The sequence below is a fragment of the Anolis carolinensis genome, chromosome 5, assembly GCF_035594765.1.
Source record: "Anolis carolinensis isolate JA03-04 chromosome 5, rAnoCar3.1.pri, whole genome shotgun sequence".
Taxonomy (NCBI): Eukaryota; Metazoa; Chordata; class Lepidosauria; order Squamata; family Dactyloidae; genus Anolis; species Anolis carolinensis.
The window spans coordinates 178,778,861-178,797,910 of NC_085845.1; the positions used below are offsets into that span (position 1 = coordinate 178,778,861).

The window sequence follows — 19,050 nt, forward strand, 5'->3', positions numbered from 1 at the left end:
ATTCAAGACAGTTCTGAAGTTTTGTTAGATTTTGCACAGAATTTAACAGTTGCTAGATAAAATAGCATTCACTTTGCTCACCCTTTCTTATAAAGAAAATACAGTTCTTAGGTTCAGAAGAATCCTAACAAAACAATAAAAGTCCTGGAGCACATTAAATACTGTGTGTCATAAGGCACAGTCTACTTATATTCATCAGCTGTGATTCATTTGCAACCTCCACAAGGCTTACTTTGACCTCTGGGAACAAGAAGCTTGTTGGCAGCAAAATTCAATTCTACTGAAAATGGAAAAGCATAAACACAATAATAAAAGGTTTGCCATTTGACAAAACAGGATAGCAAGGTTAATAGGCTGGCGTGTTATCAAGGCCTTGAATCAGCAATCCTTTTGCTATTGAGGAAAGTACTCCATCACTTTCTTGACCACAGGGAGGTATTTTAATCCTATTAAGCTGGGTTTGCACAGGCTTCAATGGTTTATTATGACAAATTATTTATTCCCACATTAGTCCATCTAGGTTGCTGTGAGTTTTCAGGACTGTATGGCCATGTTCTCTTGACGTTTCACCTACATCTACGACAGGCATCCTCAGAGATTGTGAGGCTGTTGGAAACTAGGCAAGTGGGGTTTATATACCTGTGGAATGTCCAGGGTGGGAGAAAGAACACTTGTCTGTTTGAGAAAAGTGTGAAAGTTGCAAATGATGAAAGACTTTGACAACACATTAGTCCATCTAGATTGTTATCAGAAAAACTCTCCTTACCTGAGAAGGAAGATGGAAATCTTGCCTTTTTTCAGACAGTGATTCACAAAAGAAAAGATTTCATAGAATCACAGAGTTGGAAGAGACCTCATGGGTCATCCAGTCCAGCTGTGGCACAGCTGGCTAGTAACCAGCTGCTATAAATCACTACTGACCGAGAGGTCATGAGTTCGAAGCCCGGGTCGGGTTAAGCCTCCGACCATTAATAGCCCTGGCTTGCTGTTGACCTATGCAGCCCCGAAAGACAGTTGCACCTGTCAATTAGAGAAATTTAGGGACACTTTATGCGGGAGGCTAATTTACAACACCATAAAACTGCCAGCAAAATACGAGGAAAGGAATGCGGAAGTACAGCCACTACTGGATGGTGAAGCAACAGCTCCCCCTGTGGCCGGAATCGTGAAACTGGAAAAATGTTTAAAAAATGCCTCTGAGTCTGTCTAATGTATGTTGTTTGTCTGTTGGCACTGAATGTTTGCCATATATGTGTTCATTGTAATCCGCCCTGAGTCCCCTTCGGGGTGAGAAGGGCAGAATATAAATACTGTAAATAATAAATAATAATAACCCCCTGCCAAGAAGCAGGAAAATCACATTCAAAGCACCCCCGACCATCCAGCCTCTGCTTAAAAGCCTCCAAAGAAGGAACCGCCACTATACTCTGGGGCAGAGAGTTCCACTGCTGAACAGCTCTTACATTGAGGAAGTTCTTCCAAATGTTCAGGTGGAATCTCCTTTCCTGTAGTTTAAAGCCATTATTCCACGTCCTAGTCTCTAGGACAGCAGAAAACAAGTTTGCTCCCTCCTCCCTATGACTTTTTCTCACATATTTATACATGGCTATCATGTCTCCTCTCAGCCTTCTCTTCTGCAGGCTAAACGTTCTCCACTCCTTATAAGGCTTGTTCTTCAGACCCTTGATAATTTTAGTCACTCTCCTCTGGACACATTCCAGCTTGTCAACATCTCTCTTCAATTGTGGTGCCCAGAATTGAACACAGTATTCCAGGTGTGGTCTGGAATAGACCACACCTGGTCTATTCCAGACACCAAAAGAACTAGCAATTTCATTGTGGAAGATCGAGATAGACTTCATTCATTTGAACAGTCCCCCAGCTATGTAGAACTAATCTGTTGATGCATATATACTGTTTTACTTTAACTGCCATTGCTTAATATTATGGAATCATGGGAATTGTAGTTTTATCAGGACTTTAGCCTTCTCTGCCAAGCTCACCAAACTACATCCCATTATTCCATAGCATTGAACTATGACTATTCAAGTGATGTCAAACTGCATTCCTTCTGCAATGTAGATAATAATATAATGGATAATAGGCCCGGGCTGTGGTGCAGGCGGGAGAGCAAGCCAGTGCAATTAACTGCAATGAATCACTCTGACCAGGAGGTCATGAGTTCGAGCCCCGCTCGGAGCCTATGTTTGTTTGTCTTTGTTCTATGTTAAAAGGCATTGAATGTTTGCCTATATGTGTAATGTGATCCGCCCTGAGTCCCCTTCGGGGTGAGAAGGGCGGAATATAAATGCTGTAAATAAATAAATGAATAAATAGATGTACCCCAAGTTGTATGGCACAAGCCTTTTATTTCAGGATATATCCTATTAATTAATGGAAGTAGTTAACTATTTAGTTAAAAGCATGCACCTCATCGAGCTGCTGTAGGCACCAGATTTCTCTACATAGGATCACTATGTAGGAATTCTGCTGCAGCCTTATTCTCAAGTTACCTAACAATAAGTCCTATGAAACTCAATGGGATTTGCTTCTAAACACACTTGCATGGGATTTCAATCTTCATAAGAATGTAAGAAATGCATTTTCCACCCGATCAAACACTGCTATCTGGCAAAATGGGCAGTTGTTCCAAAGGGCAAATACTGAAAGGGAGACGTTTATCAACAAGTTGGGATCCTATTGATCAACAAAACCACAGGATGAATGTTTCTGTTTAAATGAAAGGCAGCCATTTGAAAATGATCCCATCATAAAACTTACTTCTGCAGTTTCAAAAAGAAAGGGAAAGCTAATCCGTCTGATTTATTGAAACTGCACTTAAATCTGGCAGCCTAAGCCCAAATTCCCCCACATCTTTGTTGACTCAGAATCATTTCCTGGAAATCTATTGTTTGGTCTGGTTTTAAGTGATACCCCAGAGAGAATGCTTTTTCCCTTTGTTATATATTTCTGTGGATAGACAGAGGAGCTAAAAAGTATTTACAAAGCTCTGCTCTATTCAAAATGCTTTATTTTCCCAATATCATTGCATTGCATCTTAGACAAACCAATTTACTGAAGATTGCTATTGATCTACACATTACACATCAACCCTACGTACCCACCACCAAGACACTACATTCGGAAGGCCATCATACTCGGACAACAAGGGATTACCTAAGTAAGTAAGTATACATCAAAGACCAGAAATGCCAGAGACCAAAAAGAAGGATGAAGTCCTGATGGCTCTTTGTCATAGAGAATGGAGCAACAGCCCCCCACCCCGCCCCCTGTGGCTGAAACTGAGCACAACTTCCAAAGACACCAAAGCTGGACCTCAACACAACATACTAGTCATGTGCATTTGTATGGAACCGCAATCTATTTTGTTTTGTTTCATTCGTTTCAGCTTGCTTTTGTTTCCATTTCTGAAAACGGGGTGCCTATCCAAATGGGATTTTTGTCTCAAATTTTTTTGGAGCATTGGCGACAACGGGAAGGCTTCCAAGCCCCCCTCCCCCTCCCCAGGCTCAGAGAGTTCAAAATTGTCACACATGGAGGGCATATCGACCCCTTTTAGCCCACTAACTTTTAAAATATTTGGGGTTTCCCCCGATTTCTAGCAATTTTTTCCTTTGTATAAATATAATCCCCTTTTAAAGCATTCTCCTTTTCTCCTAGCTGTCCTGGTCCTCTAACTTCTGCAGAAGCAGAAGGAGGTGTCAGGGGAGCTGCCAGCCAAATGGAAAGATGCTCCATACACACAGCCAGCCTCAATATTTTACTTCTTAATAAAAAATATTACAATATCAAGCAACTCTTTTAAAAGTTTTTGCTGCTGCAGCAGCAACCACCAGTAGCAAAGGATGCAACCACAATGGCTGGTTTAGGGGAAGCCCCCCCCCCCCTGTCATATACCCTCCAAGGATCCAGTCCAGTTGGCCAAGGATCACCTCCTCCCACCTCCTTCTCTGGAGTGAAAACTACGTGCCCTGAAAACAAAAGCAAAGCATGGTGACCGTGCAGCTTCTTCTTTTGTGTCACCTTTTGTTTAGTCCGAAAATGGAGTCTTTCATTTCGTGCATCCGAATGGATGGTATGAAATGAATACACGAATGAGACAGATGAAACAAATGCCGCACACATCTCTATAACATATCTCTTTTCTGTCTGTTCTGTCTGTCTGTCCAAACAGCATTGAATGTTTGCCGTGTATGTGTACTGTGATCTGCCCTCAGTCCCCTTGGCGAGATAGGGCAGAATATAAATAAAGTGTTGTTGTTGTTGTTGTTGTTGTTGTTGTTAACCCTATGCCAGAGCAATATACTATGGGAAATATGATGGGGAAATATTACCGTAGAACCTTAAATGTCTAGAGCAGAGGCACAAGAACTCCATGAAAGTAAAACCACAAATAAATTGCTATTCTTTTACTCTATATCATGCTAGCTATCAAATATTATTTTTCTTTTAATTTTCTTTTCTTTTAATCAAATATTCATTTTATATAGTTTATTCCTGAGTTTAATGTTAAAAATTGACACCTATTAAGTTATTTGGCCTAAATCCAATTGCTAATCCCAAATAGAATAGGCTCACAAACCATCTGAATGTACATATATATTTATCATTTTAAGTCTTTGATAGCTGTTTCAAAATTAGTACAAGTAGTTAGATTAAATTAAAACATAAGATAGATTTTTATTAGCACAATAGCCTTTGAATCACTGGCTAAAAAATTACACACACACACACACACAAACCTGTCAAGAAACTAGTTTTAAATTATTAGCATGAAAGAGAATGCACTGATGTTTTGTGTGGTTGCCTGCTATTGGTTGAACGTTTTTGTGCATAGTTTAGAAATGGATGCAGGTTTTTTCTGCAGTTTTTCAAACAGGCACATATTGGCAAAAATGCATTTTTTCATGTTGTTCATATGCAGGCCCATGACCAGGACACAGAGCAATGAATTCAAATTGTAAGGAAAAAGATTCCACATAAATATCAGGAACAACGTTCTGATGGCAAAAGCTGTTTGGCACTAGAATATGCTGCAATGCAGGGTGGTAGAATCGCCATCTCTGGAGGTTTTTAAACAGAGGCTGGATGACCATCTGTTAGGAGTGCTTTGATTGTGTGTTCCTGCATGGGATGGGGTTGGGCTGGCTGCCCTTCCAACTCTAAGATTCTATGATTTTATGAAATGTACAGACTCCTGATCACAAATGAGGAATGTTTCTGTTTACTAAGATTCAGATTAATCTGTTATAGAAAACCTTCACAGAGTGAATTTCTTGCACTGCCCGAGCTTTGGTTTATAAGTGCTTTTCAGCATGAATGCCAGATGCAGACAATAGAGCAATCAGTTTCCTAGCCTCTGTACTCTTTAAGAACTAATTGACTGTGGTGAGAATGAAACCCTCTGACCACTGTTTAATTGTGTGAGTTGGACATATTCAAATTCTGAAACTGCTACTGAAGGTAAAAGATGAAGAGAAACACTGGAGGATGGATGTGAACATTCCCTAATGAAGTGCTGCATTTTTGTGGACAAAACAACTTTACTTTGCAGTGGGATTCTCTTGGTTTGTTGCAGAGGAGGAGAACACATGGACCAAGGGCCATTAATTCTGATGCTTGAAATCATCAGAATGTGGTGGGGTGGTAATTATCTTTATTCAAATCTCACTTTTCCCCCCATAATTAACACTCAAGACATCTTACAAATAAAATCCAAGTATAGTGTAAATAAAAATAAACAAAAGATTAGAATTAAAATGTAATTAAATTATCAATAGCAGTAAACAGCTCTCACAACCTGTCCAAATAAAATAGTTTTGCCTGCTCGACCTATTCCCCTACCACATTTTTAATTCCATGTGAATGTGGAGTTATGGCATCTTATCTTCGTATTTTGATTATTCCCACCCAGAGGAGAGCTTTGGCTACTGCAAGATATAATATGTTGCCATTGGCTTTTTTGAGTGGGCGATGCAGAAATATGGAATATTCTAAAAGGGTTTGTTCTTGTGATTTGGTATCTGTTGAAATACTTTACCATTCTTTGTATGTACCAACTATGATAAAATACAGGGATTCAATTTTACAGTATTCTCAATGGCAAGAGTGATATAAAATTCCATACCTCCAGAACAACTCTGATGCATTCTGTTACAAGTTTTATTCTTGAGATTAGTACATTTTAATCATGTTTTTCATTTTTATCTGTGAATTTCTTTTGTTACACATGTCTGTGCTTTGATATTGTAAGTGTATACCAGTAAAGGCTATTGTTGTTGTAGTAGTAGTCTTTTCCTGCTAATAGAAAGAGAGTAAAGTCATTTTAACCTCTCCAGGAAAAGAGTTCCAAATCCTAGCAGTCACTAAGAAGGCTGCTCCTAATATTGCCACCAGAAATCCCCATGAGGATGATAGGACAAAGAGTTTCAAAAAGAGATCTGTTTTTAATGCAATTTTTTCTTCTCTTATTGGTGCTCCATACATGTTTAGTTTATCTCAGAATATTTTCTGTTAGGCTCCTTGGGTTGGTTTATTTTAACATAGTATTAAAAAATGGAACACAATCTGGGAGTTTTCATTCAATTTAGAGTTGTCCTTGAACTTATCTGAAAATACTGTTGTCTCTAGGGCAGTGGCTCTCAATCTGTGGGTCCCCAGATGTTTGACCTTCAACTCCTAGAAATCCTAATAGCTGGTAAACTGGCTAGGATTTCTGGGAGTTGTAGGCCAAAACACCTGGGGACCCACAGGTTGAGAATCACTGCTCTAGGTAGTACTTTATTAATTATTATTAATTATTTATGGTGATGATGATAATTTTATTTGTTACTTGCCTCTCCTGGCAGCTTGAGGTAGAGTACAACATGGTTAAAAGAAACAGATAATATATAATACTAAAAACATATACTAAACTACAATTTAAAAAATTGACACTAATACTAACAAATACAGGTTAAAATGTATACTTTACTATTATTATTATTATTATTATTATTATTATTATTATTATTATTATATTATATTTATATTATTATATTTAATTATACTCCCACTTTATCTCTCCCAAAGGAGACTGAAAGTGGCTTAACATAAAAGCATTCACACACAATATAAAATATACAAACATGCAAACATTAAAGCAGGATTAAAACATAGTCAAATTTAAATTGATTGGTTAGGCTAAAACATTTCAGAGTCTTTGTGTGTGTGTGTGTGTGTGTGTGTGGTATGCACATACAAACAAACGTGTGTACAGGCAGTCTCCGAGTTACAAACATCTGACTTGCAAATGACTCATAGTTAAGAATGGGGGTGAAACAACAGGAAGTGAGAGAAAGCTACTCCTAGGAAGGGAAATTCACCCCTGGAAGAGTTTTCATGGGGAAAAGGTGTCCCAGGTGAAGCTTTTTCACTGATCTTTGTTTCCACAAGCCATTATTTTCAATATTCAGTTATTACAGGGACAGAAAATTAGATGAATAGGGGCACAGACTGCAAAGCAAACACCACAGGTGAACTATAGGTGAACTACATTTGAACACTATAGGTGAACTACCTATTTGTGTGTATGCATATTCCAATCACTTCAGCCTTTTGGCAAAGATCAAGTGTTTTCTCTGTCTTTTGGCTAAGATCAAGTATAGCATATTGATGAGTGTGTGTATATCTACCAAGTACACAGAAATTTCTGTTTATTTGCAGAAGACTAGTTGCCTTACTTTCCCGCGAGAAACAGTGAACACCTATCTTGCTTCCGTATCTTAATTAAGAGACTGGAACGAAGCGTTCAGACTGAGCCTTGGCAGAGAGAAAGGCCTGCCAAGGCACTCTCAGCACAGTGGGTTAAAGGGTCACTTCCTGAACTTCATATGCAATATCCATCAGTGCCAAAGCTACATAGACCTGAAACACGGCGGTGGACTATAATTAGTGACCTTTATTTCAAACGAACAATCAAGCTTGTATATTGCCCACTAGTTCCTCAAAAGAGTTAAGTATAACTCTTAGCCCTGGTTAAAAAAACAGGATAAACAACATAATAATAATGATAATAATGATAATGATGATAATAATAATGCTTTATATAAAACCTACCCTATCTCCTCGAGGGAACTTGGGGAAAAAAGTATTCTTTCCTCTCATGCACCAATTCCTACTATTATTTTCAAGCTGGCCTCAGCCATGTCTAAAAATCCTATCAGCCATATAGATAACTGTGGTTAACATTAATCAAGGTTCATAACCAAAGCATATGGACAAGTTTCAGATCATATTTTAATTACTTTCTCCTCCCCAGCTTAACTACTATATTACATAGAATTGAAATCCCAGTAAAGAAAGAACTCCTAATCAATGGACAGAAACCTTGCATTTTTCTAGTCTTTTAATCATGATAACTACATTTGCACACACTTTATTTAATGTTGACAGCCTGTGAGACACACTTATCATGTGCATAGGGTTGCCACTGTAGTTCTGGAATTGGGGTGGAAGTGAATGACAGGCCTATGTATTGTCCTACTAATTATATACATGAGGCTATTTGACCTTTCCTTCACATAGGGTGCATCTATATCAGGCATGGGCAAACTTGGGCCCTCCAGGTGTTTTGGACTTCAACTCCCTCAGGGGGAAAAGGAAAAGACCTGAGGCTGTTAGGAATAGTGGGAGTTAAAATCCAAAACACCTGGAGGGCCCAAGTTTGCCCATGCCTGATCTATACTGTAGACGGCCAATGCTCAATGGTCTGAGATGTTGCAAGTTGTGGTTTTACAAGGTCTTTGGCCTTCTCTTCCAAATGCTAAAGATGCCTCACCTAACTACAAATCCCAGGATTCCATAGCATTGAGCGATGACAAGTTAAAGTGGTGTCGAACTACATTAATTCTGCAGTGTAGATGCACTCATGGTCACATGGATACCAGAAGCTAATTGCTTGTTGCATACAAATTTGGCAAAAGCTTAGCTACTTTAAACTGGGACCCCACAATTCCACACGTTTTGCACACCCAAAAAAACTGGGGAAAGATAGAGTGTACATTGTAACAAATAAATATCTGGCAACAGCCCCAATCTATTAAACTGATAAAGTCTAATGTGTTGACTAGTTGCTATCAGAAACATTCCCACAAGTTATTTCACATATCCTGGTGTCCATCATTCTCATCAAAATTCAATAATATTAAAAGTGATGTATAAGTTTTTTTATTTATAACTAGGTCAAGTCGCAGACCTGGCTCTGTTCTTGCACCTAAATTTATCCCCTTTAAAATGTTCTTAGGTAATAATAATACAGTAGAGTCTCACTTATCCAACATTCTGGATTATCCAATGCATTTTTGTAGTCAATGTTTTCAATATATCATGATATTTTGGTGCTAAATTCATAAATACAGTAATTACTACATAGTATTACTGCATATTGAACTACTTTTTCTGTCAAATTTGTTGTATAACATGTTTTAGTGCTTAATTTGTAAAATCATAAACTAATTTGATGTTTAATAGGCTTTTCCTTAATGCCTCCTTATTATCCAACATATTCGCTTATCCAACGTTCTGCCAGCCCGTTTATGTTGGATAAGTGAGACTTTACTGTAATAATAATAATACAATAATTTATTTGTATTCCGCCCTATCTCCTCGAGGGGACTCAGGGCAGATTCCAGCAAATACGAAAATAAACATTCTATGCCTTAAAAACAGCCAAAAAAAAAATACAATAATGACCCATCCAAATCCAAAGGATGAAAGGAAGTGAGAAAAAATATCTCCTCAGTCCTTGCTAACAATAGTTTCTGACATATCCTCTGGCACATGATGATGTTTTTACTTGTTATTGTAATTGTGGGTTATATATTTCTCTTAGTAAATCTTAGAGTTTTACTTGTAATCATAGAAAAGGTATGCTATAAATCTACAAATGAGTAACAGTTCACCATAACCCCCATTGTCCCAGATTGCCAGGAAGTGTCCCAATTAATCCTTTGTTGTCCCACTTTTTAGCTGCTTTAAAATTGTCCCATTTTTTATTTCTTAGCTTACTTCAGTTATTGAGAACCGCATTCAAAATGCAAAAATAGTTTGTACTCAGTTCACTTCTACACTGCAGAACTAATGCAGAACACCACTTGCCATGGCTCAATGCTATGGAAACACGGGATTTGTAGTTTGGCGAGGCACCAGCACTATTTGGCAAAAAAAAAAAAAAGTAAAAGTTTCCTAAAACATTCAACTCTGTGAAATGTTAGAAGGCATGCTACTCCAAATGAAGCCTCACTGATTTCCATGGGACTGGTTCCAGTTAAATGTGTGTGCATGACTGCAACCCCAAATAATAGTTTAAAACTTTCATATGCTGATTGTTAAAAATAGTTAATTAGGCATGCAAAATACATTGTTTGTATTAGATATTCACACCACTGCTGGTGAAAAAGTTGTGGGAATTTTAATCTAATCCTTTCACATTTCCCACGCTCTAATATTTACAATGAACTCTGTTATTGAGAACTGCTGGAATTGTAATCCAAATTATCAAAACCTATTTATCAGCATGCTCAAGCTAAACTCCAAGCTATTTAGAGAGGAAATTCTAAGAGGGCAATTAACACCCCTCTTTTTATTATTACTGGATCTTGAAATATAAAGCGCCACTAAAGCTGGTTTTGCCTCTTTCCAAATATCCACTTAAAAACAAGAGCCACATCATGCTCACAGGTACACAGTGCTGCAGCCATAAACCGGATCCACATAAGAAAGATTAAACACCACACAAAGAGACACCTGTTTCCTCTGTTAAATAATGCCTTATTTGCCGTTTAAGGAGGGGTGTTTATTTAGACTTCTCAGGTCCCTTCCACACAGCCATGTAACCCAGAATGTCAAGGCAGAAAATCCCACAATATCTGGTTTGAACTGGGGGCCCTTCCACACATCTGAATAAAATCCCACATTTTCTGCTTTGAACTGGGATATATGGCAGCGTGGACTCAGATAACCCAGTTCAAAGGAAATATTGTGGGATTTCCTTCCTTGAGATTCTGGGTTATATGGCTTTGTGGAAGGGCCCTGAGTTATCCAAGTCCATACTGCCTTATATTCCAGTTCAAATCAGAGAATGTGGGATTTTATTCAGCTGTGTGGAAGGAGCCTTAGGGTCCTTCCAGACAAGCCCTATATCCCAGGATCTGATCCCAAATTTTCTGTTTATCCCAGGGCCCTTCCACGCAGCCATATAACCTAGAATATCAATGCAGAAAGTCCCACAATATCTGCTTTGAACTGGGTTATCTGAGTCCACACTGTCATATATTCACACTGCCATATATTCCAGTTCAAAGCAGATAATGTGGGATTTTATTCAGCTGTCTGGAAAGGGCCTCAGATTATCTGGCAGTGGGGACTCATATAATCCAATTTAATGCAGAAAACCTGGGATCAGATACTGAGATATAGGGCATGTTTGGAAGGGCCCTCAGGCCCTTTCTAAACTGCCATATAAAATCCAGATTATCTGTTTTGAACTAGATTATATGGCAATGTAGACTCATACACTCCATTTCAAAGAGATAATGTGGATTATATGGCAGTGCAGAAGGGGCCTGAGAGAAGGAGCTCAGAAAACAGCAGAGGCGGAGTCAATGAAGTCAAATCAAATTGCAGCCTTTGTTTACTACCGTATATTTCCCACAACAGTGAGATGATGAACTTACAGGCGCATCCACATGGTAGACTCCTTTTTAACTACTATGGTTCAATGCTATGGGATCCCAGGAGTTGTAATTTGACAGCAAAAGCTAAAGGCCTTGTAAAACTATACCGCCTATGATTCCAAAGCTGTGATTCCATAGCACTGAACCAAGTGGGGCACTATGGCTGGATTTGCCACACAATGTGGTTTGAAGCTGCATTATATAGTTGGTGTAGACCAGGAATGGGCAAACTTGGGCCTTCCAGGTGTTTTGGACTTCAACTCCCACCATTCCTAAGAGCCTCAGGCCCTTTCCTTTTCCCCCTCAGCCGCTTAAGCGGCTGAGGGGGAAAAGGAATGGGCCTGAGGCTCTTAGGAATGGTGGGAGTTGGAGTCCAAAAACACCTGGAAGGCCCAAGTTTGCTCATTCCTGGTGTAAACCCAATATAATGCAGTTTAACCGCATTCAATGAGTACACTATCCATATAATGCAGTTTCAAGCTGTATCAGATATCAGCCTAGATCCTTCCTGACCCCTGGCAACTAAAGTGGGATCAAACTGCATACATTCTACCGTGCAGATGGGATGCATCAGGTTTCTGTGCCCCTTTGTCAGAGCCACAAGAAGGAAGCCTCGCCTGCCTGGCACCCAGCGGGAAAGAGCTGTCCAGCTGCGGCGCCTACTTGTTGCTTCCCTGGAAAGGCTCTGTTTCCCTTCTGGGCTCTGCCACGAAGAGTGAAGGGAGGCGGAGAGGTCTGGAGCACCGCCCTTCCTGCTGCTGCTCCTCCATTCCTGGCTCCACTTCCTCCCGAAGCAGGAACCTGGAGGAGGGCTTGGGTTGGGAACGCAACAGGCTGCAGGAGCGGCAGAAGCAAGGATCGCTGTCTGTTTCCTTACCTGGGCGCTGGGTGAAGCAGAAGCCCCCTCCCGTTCCCCCGGGGCTGCTTTCTCGCACGGCTCTTGCCCTCCGCCTCTTTTCCCTGCGCCGAGAGCGAGGACGTGTCAAGGGAGAGGAGCGTCGGGTCGCCGCTCTTTGCTGCGCAGTTGGCCCAGAACATCAATTATTCACCCTCTTCTTCTCCAGCGCCAGGCCATGCCGGTCGTCGACAAACTTCGCCTGGAAGAGGCTCTGCAGGACAGCCCGCAGGTATTTATTTACAGGGAAGGATGGAGGCATCTTGGAGCAGCAAGGTCGGGAATGGCGCAAAATGCAGGCGTTGCCAGCAGAACGGGGTGGGAGTGCAGCCACATTGTTACCAATGCAGTCTGACACCACTTTAACTCCCAAAGCTCAGAGCTATGAGATCCATGGGGTTGTGGGACTGATGTATGACAGGCCTGGGAGGCCCAAGTTTGTCCATTCCTGATGTAGACCCAATTTAATACAGTTTAACTGCATTCGTTGAGTACACTGTCCATATAATGCAGTTTCAAGATGTATCAGATAGCAGCCTAGATCCACTTTAACTCCCAAAGCTCAGAGCTAAGAGAGCCATGGGGTTGTGGGACTGATGTAGAAGTGAATGACAGGCCTGGGAGGCCCAAGTTTGTCCATTCCTGATGTAGACCCAATTTAATGCAGTTTAACTGCATTCGTTGAGTACACTGTCCATATGAATACAGTTTCAAAATGTATCATGGGGTTGTGGGACTGATGTAGAAGTGAATGACAGGCCTGGGAGGCCCAAGTTTGTCCATTCCTGATGTATACCCAATTTAATGCAGTTTAACTGCATTCGTTGAGTACACTGTCCATATGAATACAGTTTCAAAATGTATCATGGGGTTGTGGGACTGATGTAGAAGTGAATGACAGGCCTGGGAGGCCCAAATTTGTTCATTCCTGATGTAGACCCAATTTAATGTAGTTTAACTGCATTCGTTGAGTACACTGTCCATATAATACAGTTTCAAAATGTGTCATGGGGTTGTGGGACTGATGTAGAAGTGAATGACAGGCCTGGGAGGCCCAAGTTTGTCCATTCCTCATGTAGACCCAATTTAATGCAGTTTAACTGCATTCGTTGAGTACACTGTCCATATAATGCAGTTTCAAGATGTATCAGATAGCAGCCTAGATCCACTTTAACTCCCAAAGCTCAGAGCTAAGAGATCCATGGGGTTGTGGGACTGATGTAGAAGTGAATGACAGGCCTGGGAGGCCCAAGTTTGTCCATTCCTCATGTAGACCCAATTTAATACAGTTTAACTGCATTCGTTGAGTACACTGTCCATATAATGCAGTTTCAAGATGTATCAGATAGCAGCCTAGATCCACTTTAACTCCCAAAGCTCAGAGCTAAGAGATCCATGGGGTTGTGGGACTGATGTAGAAGTAAATGACAGACCTGGGAGGCCCAAGTTTGTCCATTCCTGATGTAGACCCAATTTAATGCAGTTTAACCGCAGTCAATGAGTACACTGTCCATATAATGCAGTTTCAAGATGTATCAGATGGCAGCCTAGATCCACTTTATCTATTGAAGATCAGAGCTATGAGATCCATGAGGTTGTGGGACTGATGTAGAAGTGAATGATCAATAACAGCAGCATCAATTATTACCAGCCTAGAACTCAATGACAGACCAGTTATCACACTTGAAATGCGCCAATTGTGTATTTATATGTATATTTTATCAATGTTTAATGTATTTAATTTTAATTGATTGAATTGTCTGTATATTGTGTTTAATGGAAGCCGCCTTGAGTCCCCTATGGGTGAGAAGGGCGGGATATAAGTATTGTAATAAATAAATAAATAAATGACAGGCCTGGGAGGTCCAAATTTGTCAATTCCTGATGTAGACCCAATTTAATGCAGTTTAACCGCATTCAATGAGTACACTGTCCACATAGTGCAGTTTCAAGATGTATCAGATGGCAGGCTAGATCCACTTTAACTACCAAAGCTCAGAGCTATGAGATCCGTGGGGCTGTGAGACTGATGTAGAAGTGAATGACAGGCCTAGGAGGCCCAAGTTTGTCCATTCCTGGTGTAGACCCAATTTAATACAGTTTAATGGCATTCGTTGAGTACACTGTCCATATAATGCAGTTTCAAGATGTATCAGATGGCAGTCTAGATCCACTTTAACTCCCAAAGCTCAGAGCTAAGAGATCCATGGTGTTGTGGGACTGATGTAGAAGTGAATGACAGGCCTTTGTGCTATATACATGAGAATATTAGATTATGTTGTGTATGTAGGTGCATTCTACATACAAAACAAAATCTAATACTCTCATGTACATAGAACCATATGATTCTGTGTGTACATGAGACTATTAGATTTTGTTGTGTGTGTAGAGTGCATCTACGCCAGGCATGGGCAAACACCAGCCCTCCAGGTGTTTTGAACTTAATAATAATAATAATAATAATAATAATAATAATAATAATAATATAACTTTATTTTTATATCTGCCCTCCATCTCCTTGAAGGGACGCAGGGTGGCTTACATGGAGAACAAGCCCAATCCAACAGAGATTAAAGCCAAACATAGATTAAAACATAACTCAATAAATTCAACAACAATACAAAATACAATAACATAAAACAGCATAATCAACAGACAAAAATCTGTACCATAATGAGTGCTGAAATTCGGGAGGGGGTGGGAGCTTCTGCAATATACTTCCAGGAGGTCAAAATGAAGGAGAATAATAAATTAGAACTGAAAGAGAAATGTCACAAGTAGACTGTTAGGAATTGTGGGGGTTGAAGTCCAAAACACCTGGAGGGCCCAGGTTTGCCCATGCCTGATCTACCGTGTAGAATTAACATATGTACACTGCAGACTAACTCAACCAGAGAAATCAGCCATAACAGAGCACTTGATGAACCAACCTGGATACAGCATATCATTTGAGAACATAGAAATGCTGGACCACTCTGACAACCACCATGTCAGACTACACAGAGCAGCCAGTGACATCCACAAGCATGTAGACAATTTCAACAGAAAGGAGGAAACCGTGAAAATGAGCAACATCTGGCTTTAAAAAGTCCAAAATTAAAGTTATATAAAGAACAACACTCAGAAAACAGAGAAATTCCAGACATGAAACAATCAGGACCAACCAACACCTCCCAACAAAGGATCCCCCTAGGCAGGAAGCAGCCAGGCTTTGAAGCTGCAAGGCTTTTCAATGCTAATCAAGGTGATTACAGTAATTGCAACATTCACACTTGCCTCCAACAGACAAGAGTTCTTCCTCCCAGCCTGGACTTTCCACAGATATATAAACCTCCCTTGCCTAGTTTCCAATACACCTCACTACCTCTAAGGAAGCCTGCCATAGATGTGTGTGAAACTTCAGGAGAGAATGCTTCTGGAACATGGCCATATGGCCACTCACAGCAACCCAGAATTAACATAGTTTGACATCACTTTAACTGCCAAGCTCAGTGCTCTGGAATCTTTGGAGTGGAGGATTTACAAGCTTCTGCTCTTCCAAAGAGGAGTGGTGCCTCACCAAACTACAACTCCCCAAATTCCATAGTGTTGAGCTATGTCAATTAAAGTAGTGTCTGCAATCTGGAAAAAGGCATGGTTTGGCTGAGCAAACAGGTGTCATTGAATCTTTGGCTGCATTGGCTCTAGAATTAATGCTGTTTGACACTACTTTAATTGCCAGTAGTAGTTTTAGGTGTTGTTTAGTCTTTAGCCATCTGGTGCCTCACTTAGCTATATTTTCCAGGATTCTGTAGCATGGAACCATAAAGTGGTGTCAAACTCCATTAATGTAGATGCACCTTTTCTTGTATGGATCTGGTTTATGGCTGCCACAGCGTTAACCTGGTGTTGCTGTTGTTTTCAAAGAGTGTTTAGAAAGAGGGTGGTTTTAGTGCTGATTTATCATTAAGAACTACAGTAGAGTCTCACTTATCCAACACTCGCTTTTCCAACGTTCTGGATTATCCAACACGTTTTTGTAGTCAATGTTTTCAATACATTGTGATATTTTGGTGCTAAATTCGTAAATACAGTAATTACTACATAGCATTACTGCGTATTGAACTACTTTTTCTGCCAAATTTGTTGTCTAACATGATGTTTTGGTGCTTCATTTGTAAAATCATAACCTAATTTGATGTTTAATAGGCTTTTCCTTAATGCCTCCTTATTATCCAACATATTCGCTTATCCAACATTCTGCCGGCCCGTTTATGTTGGATAAGTGAGACTCTACTGTAGTTATAATTAAGAAGGGTTGCTGTGAGTTTTCCGGTCTGTATGGCTATGTTTCAGAAGCGTTCTCTCCTGACGTTTCGCCCACATCTATGGCAGGCATCCTCAGAGGTTGTGAGGTCTGTTGGAAACTAAGCAAGTGAGCTTTATATATGTTGTTGGAGTTTGATTGTTGGATTATGACTCTGGAGACCAGGGCCATGAAACCCTGGGTTATCTTGGGCAGGTCACCCTCTCTCAGCCTCAGAAGAAGGTAATAGTTAACAAATCTTGCTGAGGAAAACTCTGTGACAGGTATGTCTTATGGTTGCCAGAGTTGGAAACAACTTGAGGCACACAGGAACAATGTGGGATGAAGAAGGAAAGTATCAATAGAGGTCGAAATCAAATGTATTAAAAAGAGGTCTTGGCCTTGAGAGAGAAGGGAAAAAAACAAAATATTCAATTGCATTTTGGCTATCTGGTGCACAGTTTCTGTTCACAGTATGTTATTTCCATTTTACAAGTTGAAAGTCTTAATATTTTGAAAGTAATGGCAAGACAGGAAGTAGTTTTACTCCTCACCAATGTGTGAGGCTCTTCTGTGACAGATCTCTGTCACTTTTAACAGCAAGTTCACTTCTCAAAATCCAGGGAAGGGCAAGGAAGGGAAAGAGAGATTGTGCTTGCTTCTTTTTTTATTCCTTTCTTTTTAGTTCTATGTTGAATAAGGAGAATGTATTGCTTTGATACCTCAGGACTAACTGGCAAGCTGCTTAACAACCTTATATTACCTTGAACAACCCTTTGAAGCTTTATGGACACTGTCACGTTTTACATCTTTCTCTGTCCCATTTTGCTCTGACCCCATATCCACAGTTATGTAACTGTGCTTAAATATCTGTGTCTCGAATACTGAATTCCATCAGGACTCTTGAAGAAGTGGATAGAAAAGCATGACAATTCATGCTAAACTACAAGAAATATGCCACTAGGTTTCTCCTCCCCCTTTCTTTTTTATACTGAAGCATATTCATTTATTTCATATTCTGTTTTCCTCCCAAAATGGGACCTATAAGGGCTTGAAACAATCTCTTTGAAAATGATTATTCCCAATTGTTGTTCTCCCAGAGTAACTTGGGCACACACACATTAGACACACGTAGCTAACACATTTCAGAACAATAGATGGAATAATTAACATACAATTAATTATTGATGCTCATTAAAATTGTTATAGTCCAATTTGGGACTCTACACTTGTTTGCATGCAAAACTTCGCTTCTACTAGCAAATGTATTCTTTGTCTTACATTGCTAGAGATCAAGACCACAGGGCAAGCAGTCTTAAATCCCAGTTGTAGCGAAAAGATAAATTGATGAGTGAAAACAAAAATAATAGAAAGTTGCATCTCCACCCAGGAAATCTCTCTTCTCCCCCTTCTTCCCTGATGATTTTGGAGCTTTCCCAGAGAGAGGCCGCTTGGCAAATGAGTTTTTCGATTCAGTGGAAAACATGCAGGCGTCATGTGACTCATCTAAATGGATGCTGCTGCTTAGCAAGGCTGACTGCGGGTTTGTAAAGCACACAGAAAAGAGCAGAGCCTGCAAAGTATGTGTGGAAAAAAAAATCCATGGCTGTAGTCTTTCTATTTACAGAATTAAGAGGGGTAGAACCTGTGACATGTATTGCACACATACATTTTCCTGAGTTCTCTTTTGCATACAGGTTCATAATCTTCCAGTTTAGAAGAATCTGAAACTCTAGGACAATATTCAAACAGACAGCCCTGTTTATTATTAACTACAATTTGTTGTTCTGTGTTGTTTTGGTTGCCATTATCATTACATATGTTGTATTTTTGTTGTAAGCCACCCAAGTCCCTTTTGGGAGAGGGGGCAGGATACAAATAAAATTTATTATTATTACTACTACTACTATTAATATTATTATTACTGGATCTCAAAGTCTTAATAATTCAAGAGACAGAAGAAGAGACAGAGATATATATATTTATCTCTCTCACACACACACACAAACACACACACGTGTGTGTGTGTGTGTGTGTGTGTATAAATATATATAATTTTATTCTTGTATCCCACAACCATCTCTGCAAAAGGACTCGGGGCAGCTTACACAAGGCACAGGGTGCCTAAAAGCAAA

General features: G+C 39.9%; 2 protein-coding genes across 3 annotated transcripts in view; one reads left to right on the forward strand and one right to left on the reverse strand.

Moving 5' to 3' along the window:
• The window catches only part of c5h12orf75 (chromosome 5 C12orf75 homolog), a 50,153-nt gene extending 37,380 nt beyond the window's left edge, over positions 1–12,773 (reverse strand). The window contains exon 1 of the mRNA XM_016994159.2: positions 12,613–12,773. Coding sequence (XP_016849648.1) covers positions 12,613–12,773 — 161 coding nt within the window. The remainder of the gene's footprint in view (positions 1–12,612) is intronic.
• The window catches only part of appl2 (adaptor protein, phosphotyrosine interacting with PH domain and leucine zipper 2), a 34,093-nt gene continuing 27,536 nt past the window's right edge, over positions 12,494–19,050 (forward strand). For both annotated transcript variants that reach the window (XM_008110595.3, XM_008110596.3), the window contains exon 1: positions 12,494–12,862. In XM_008110595.3, the coding sequence (XP_008108802.2) occupies positions 12,809–12,862 (54 nt within the window). In that variant the 5' untranslated portion in view covers positions 12,494–12,808. The remainder of the gene's footprint in view (positions 12,863–19,050) is intronic.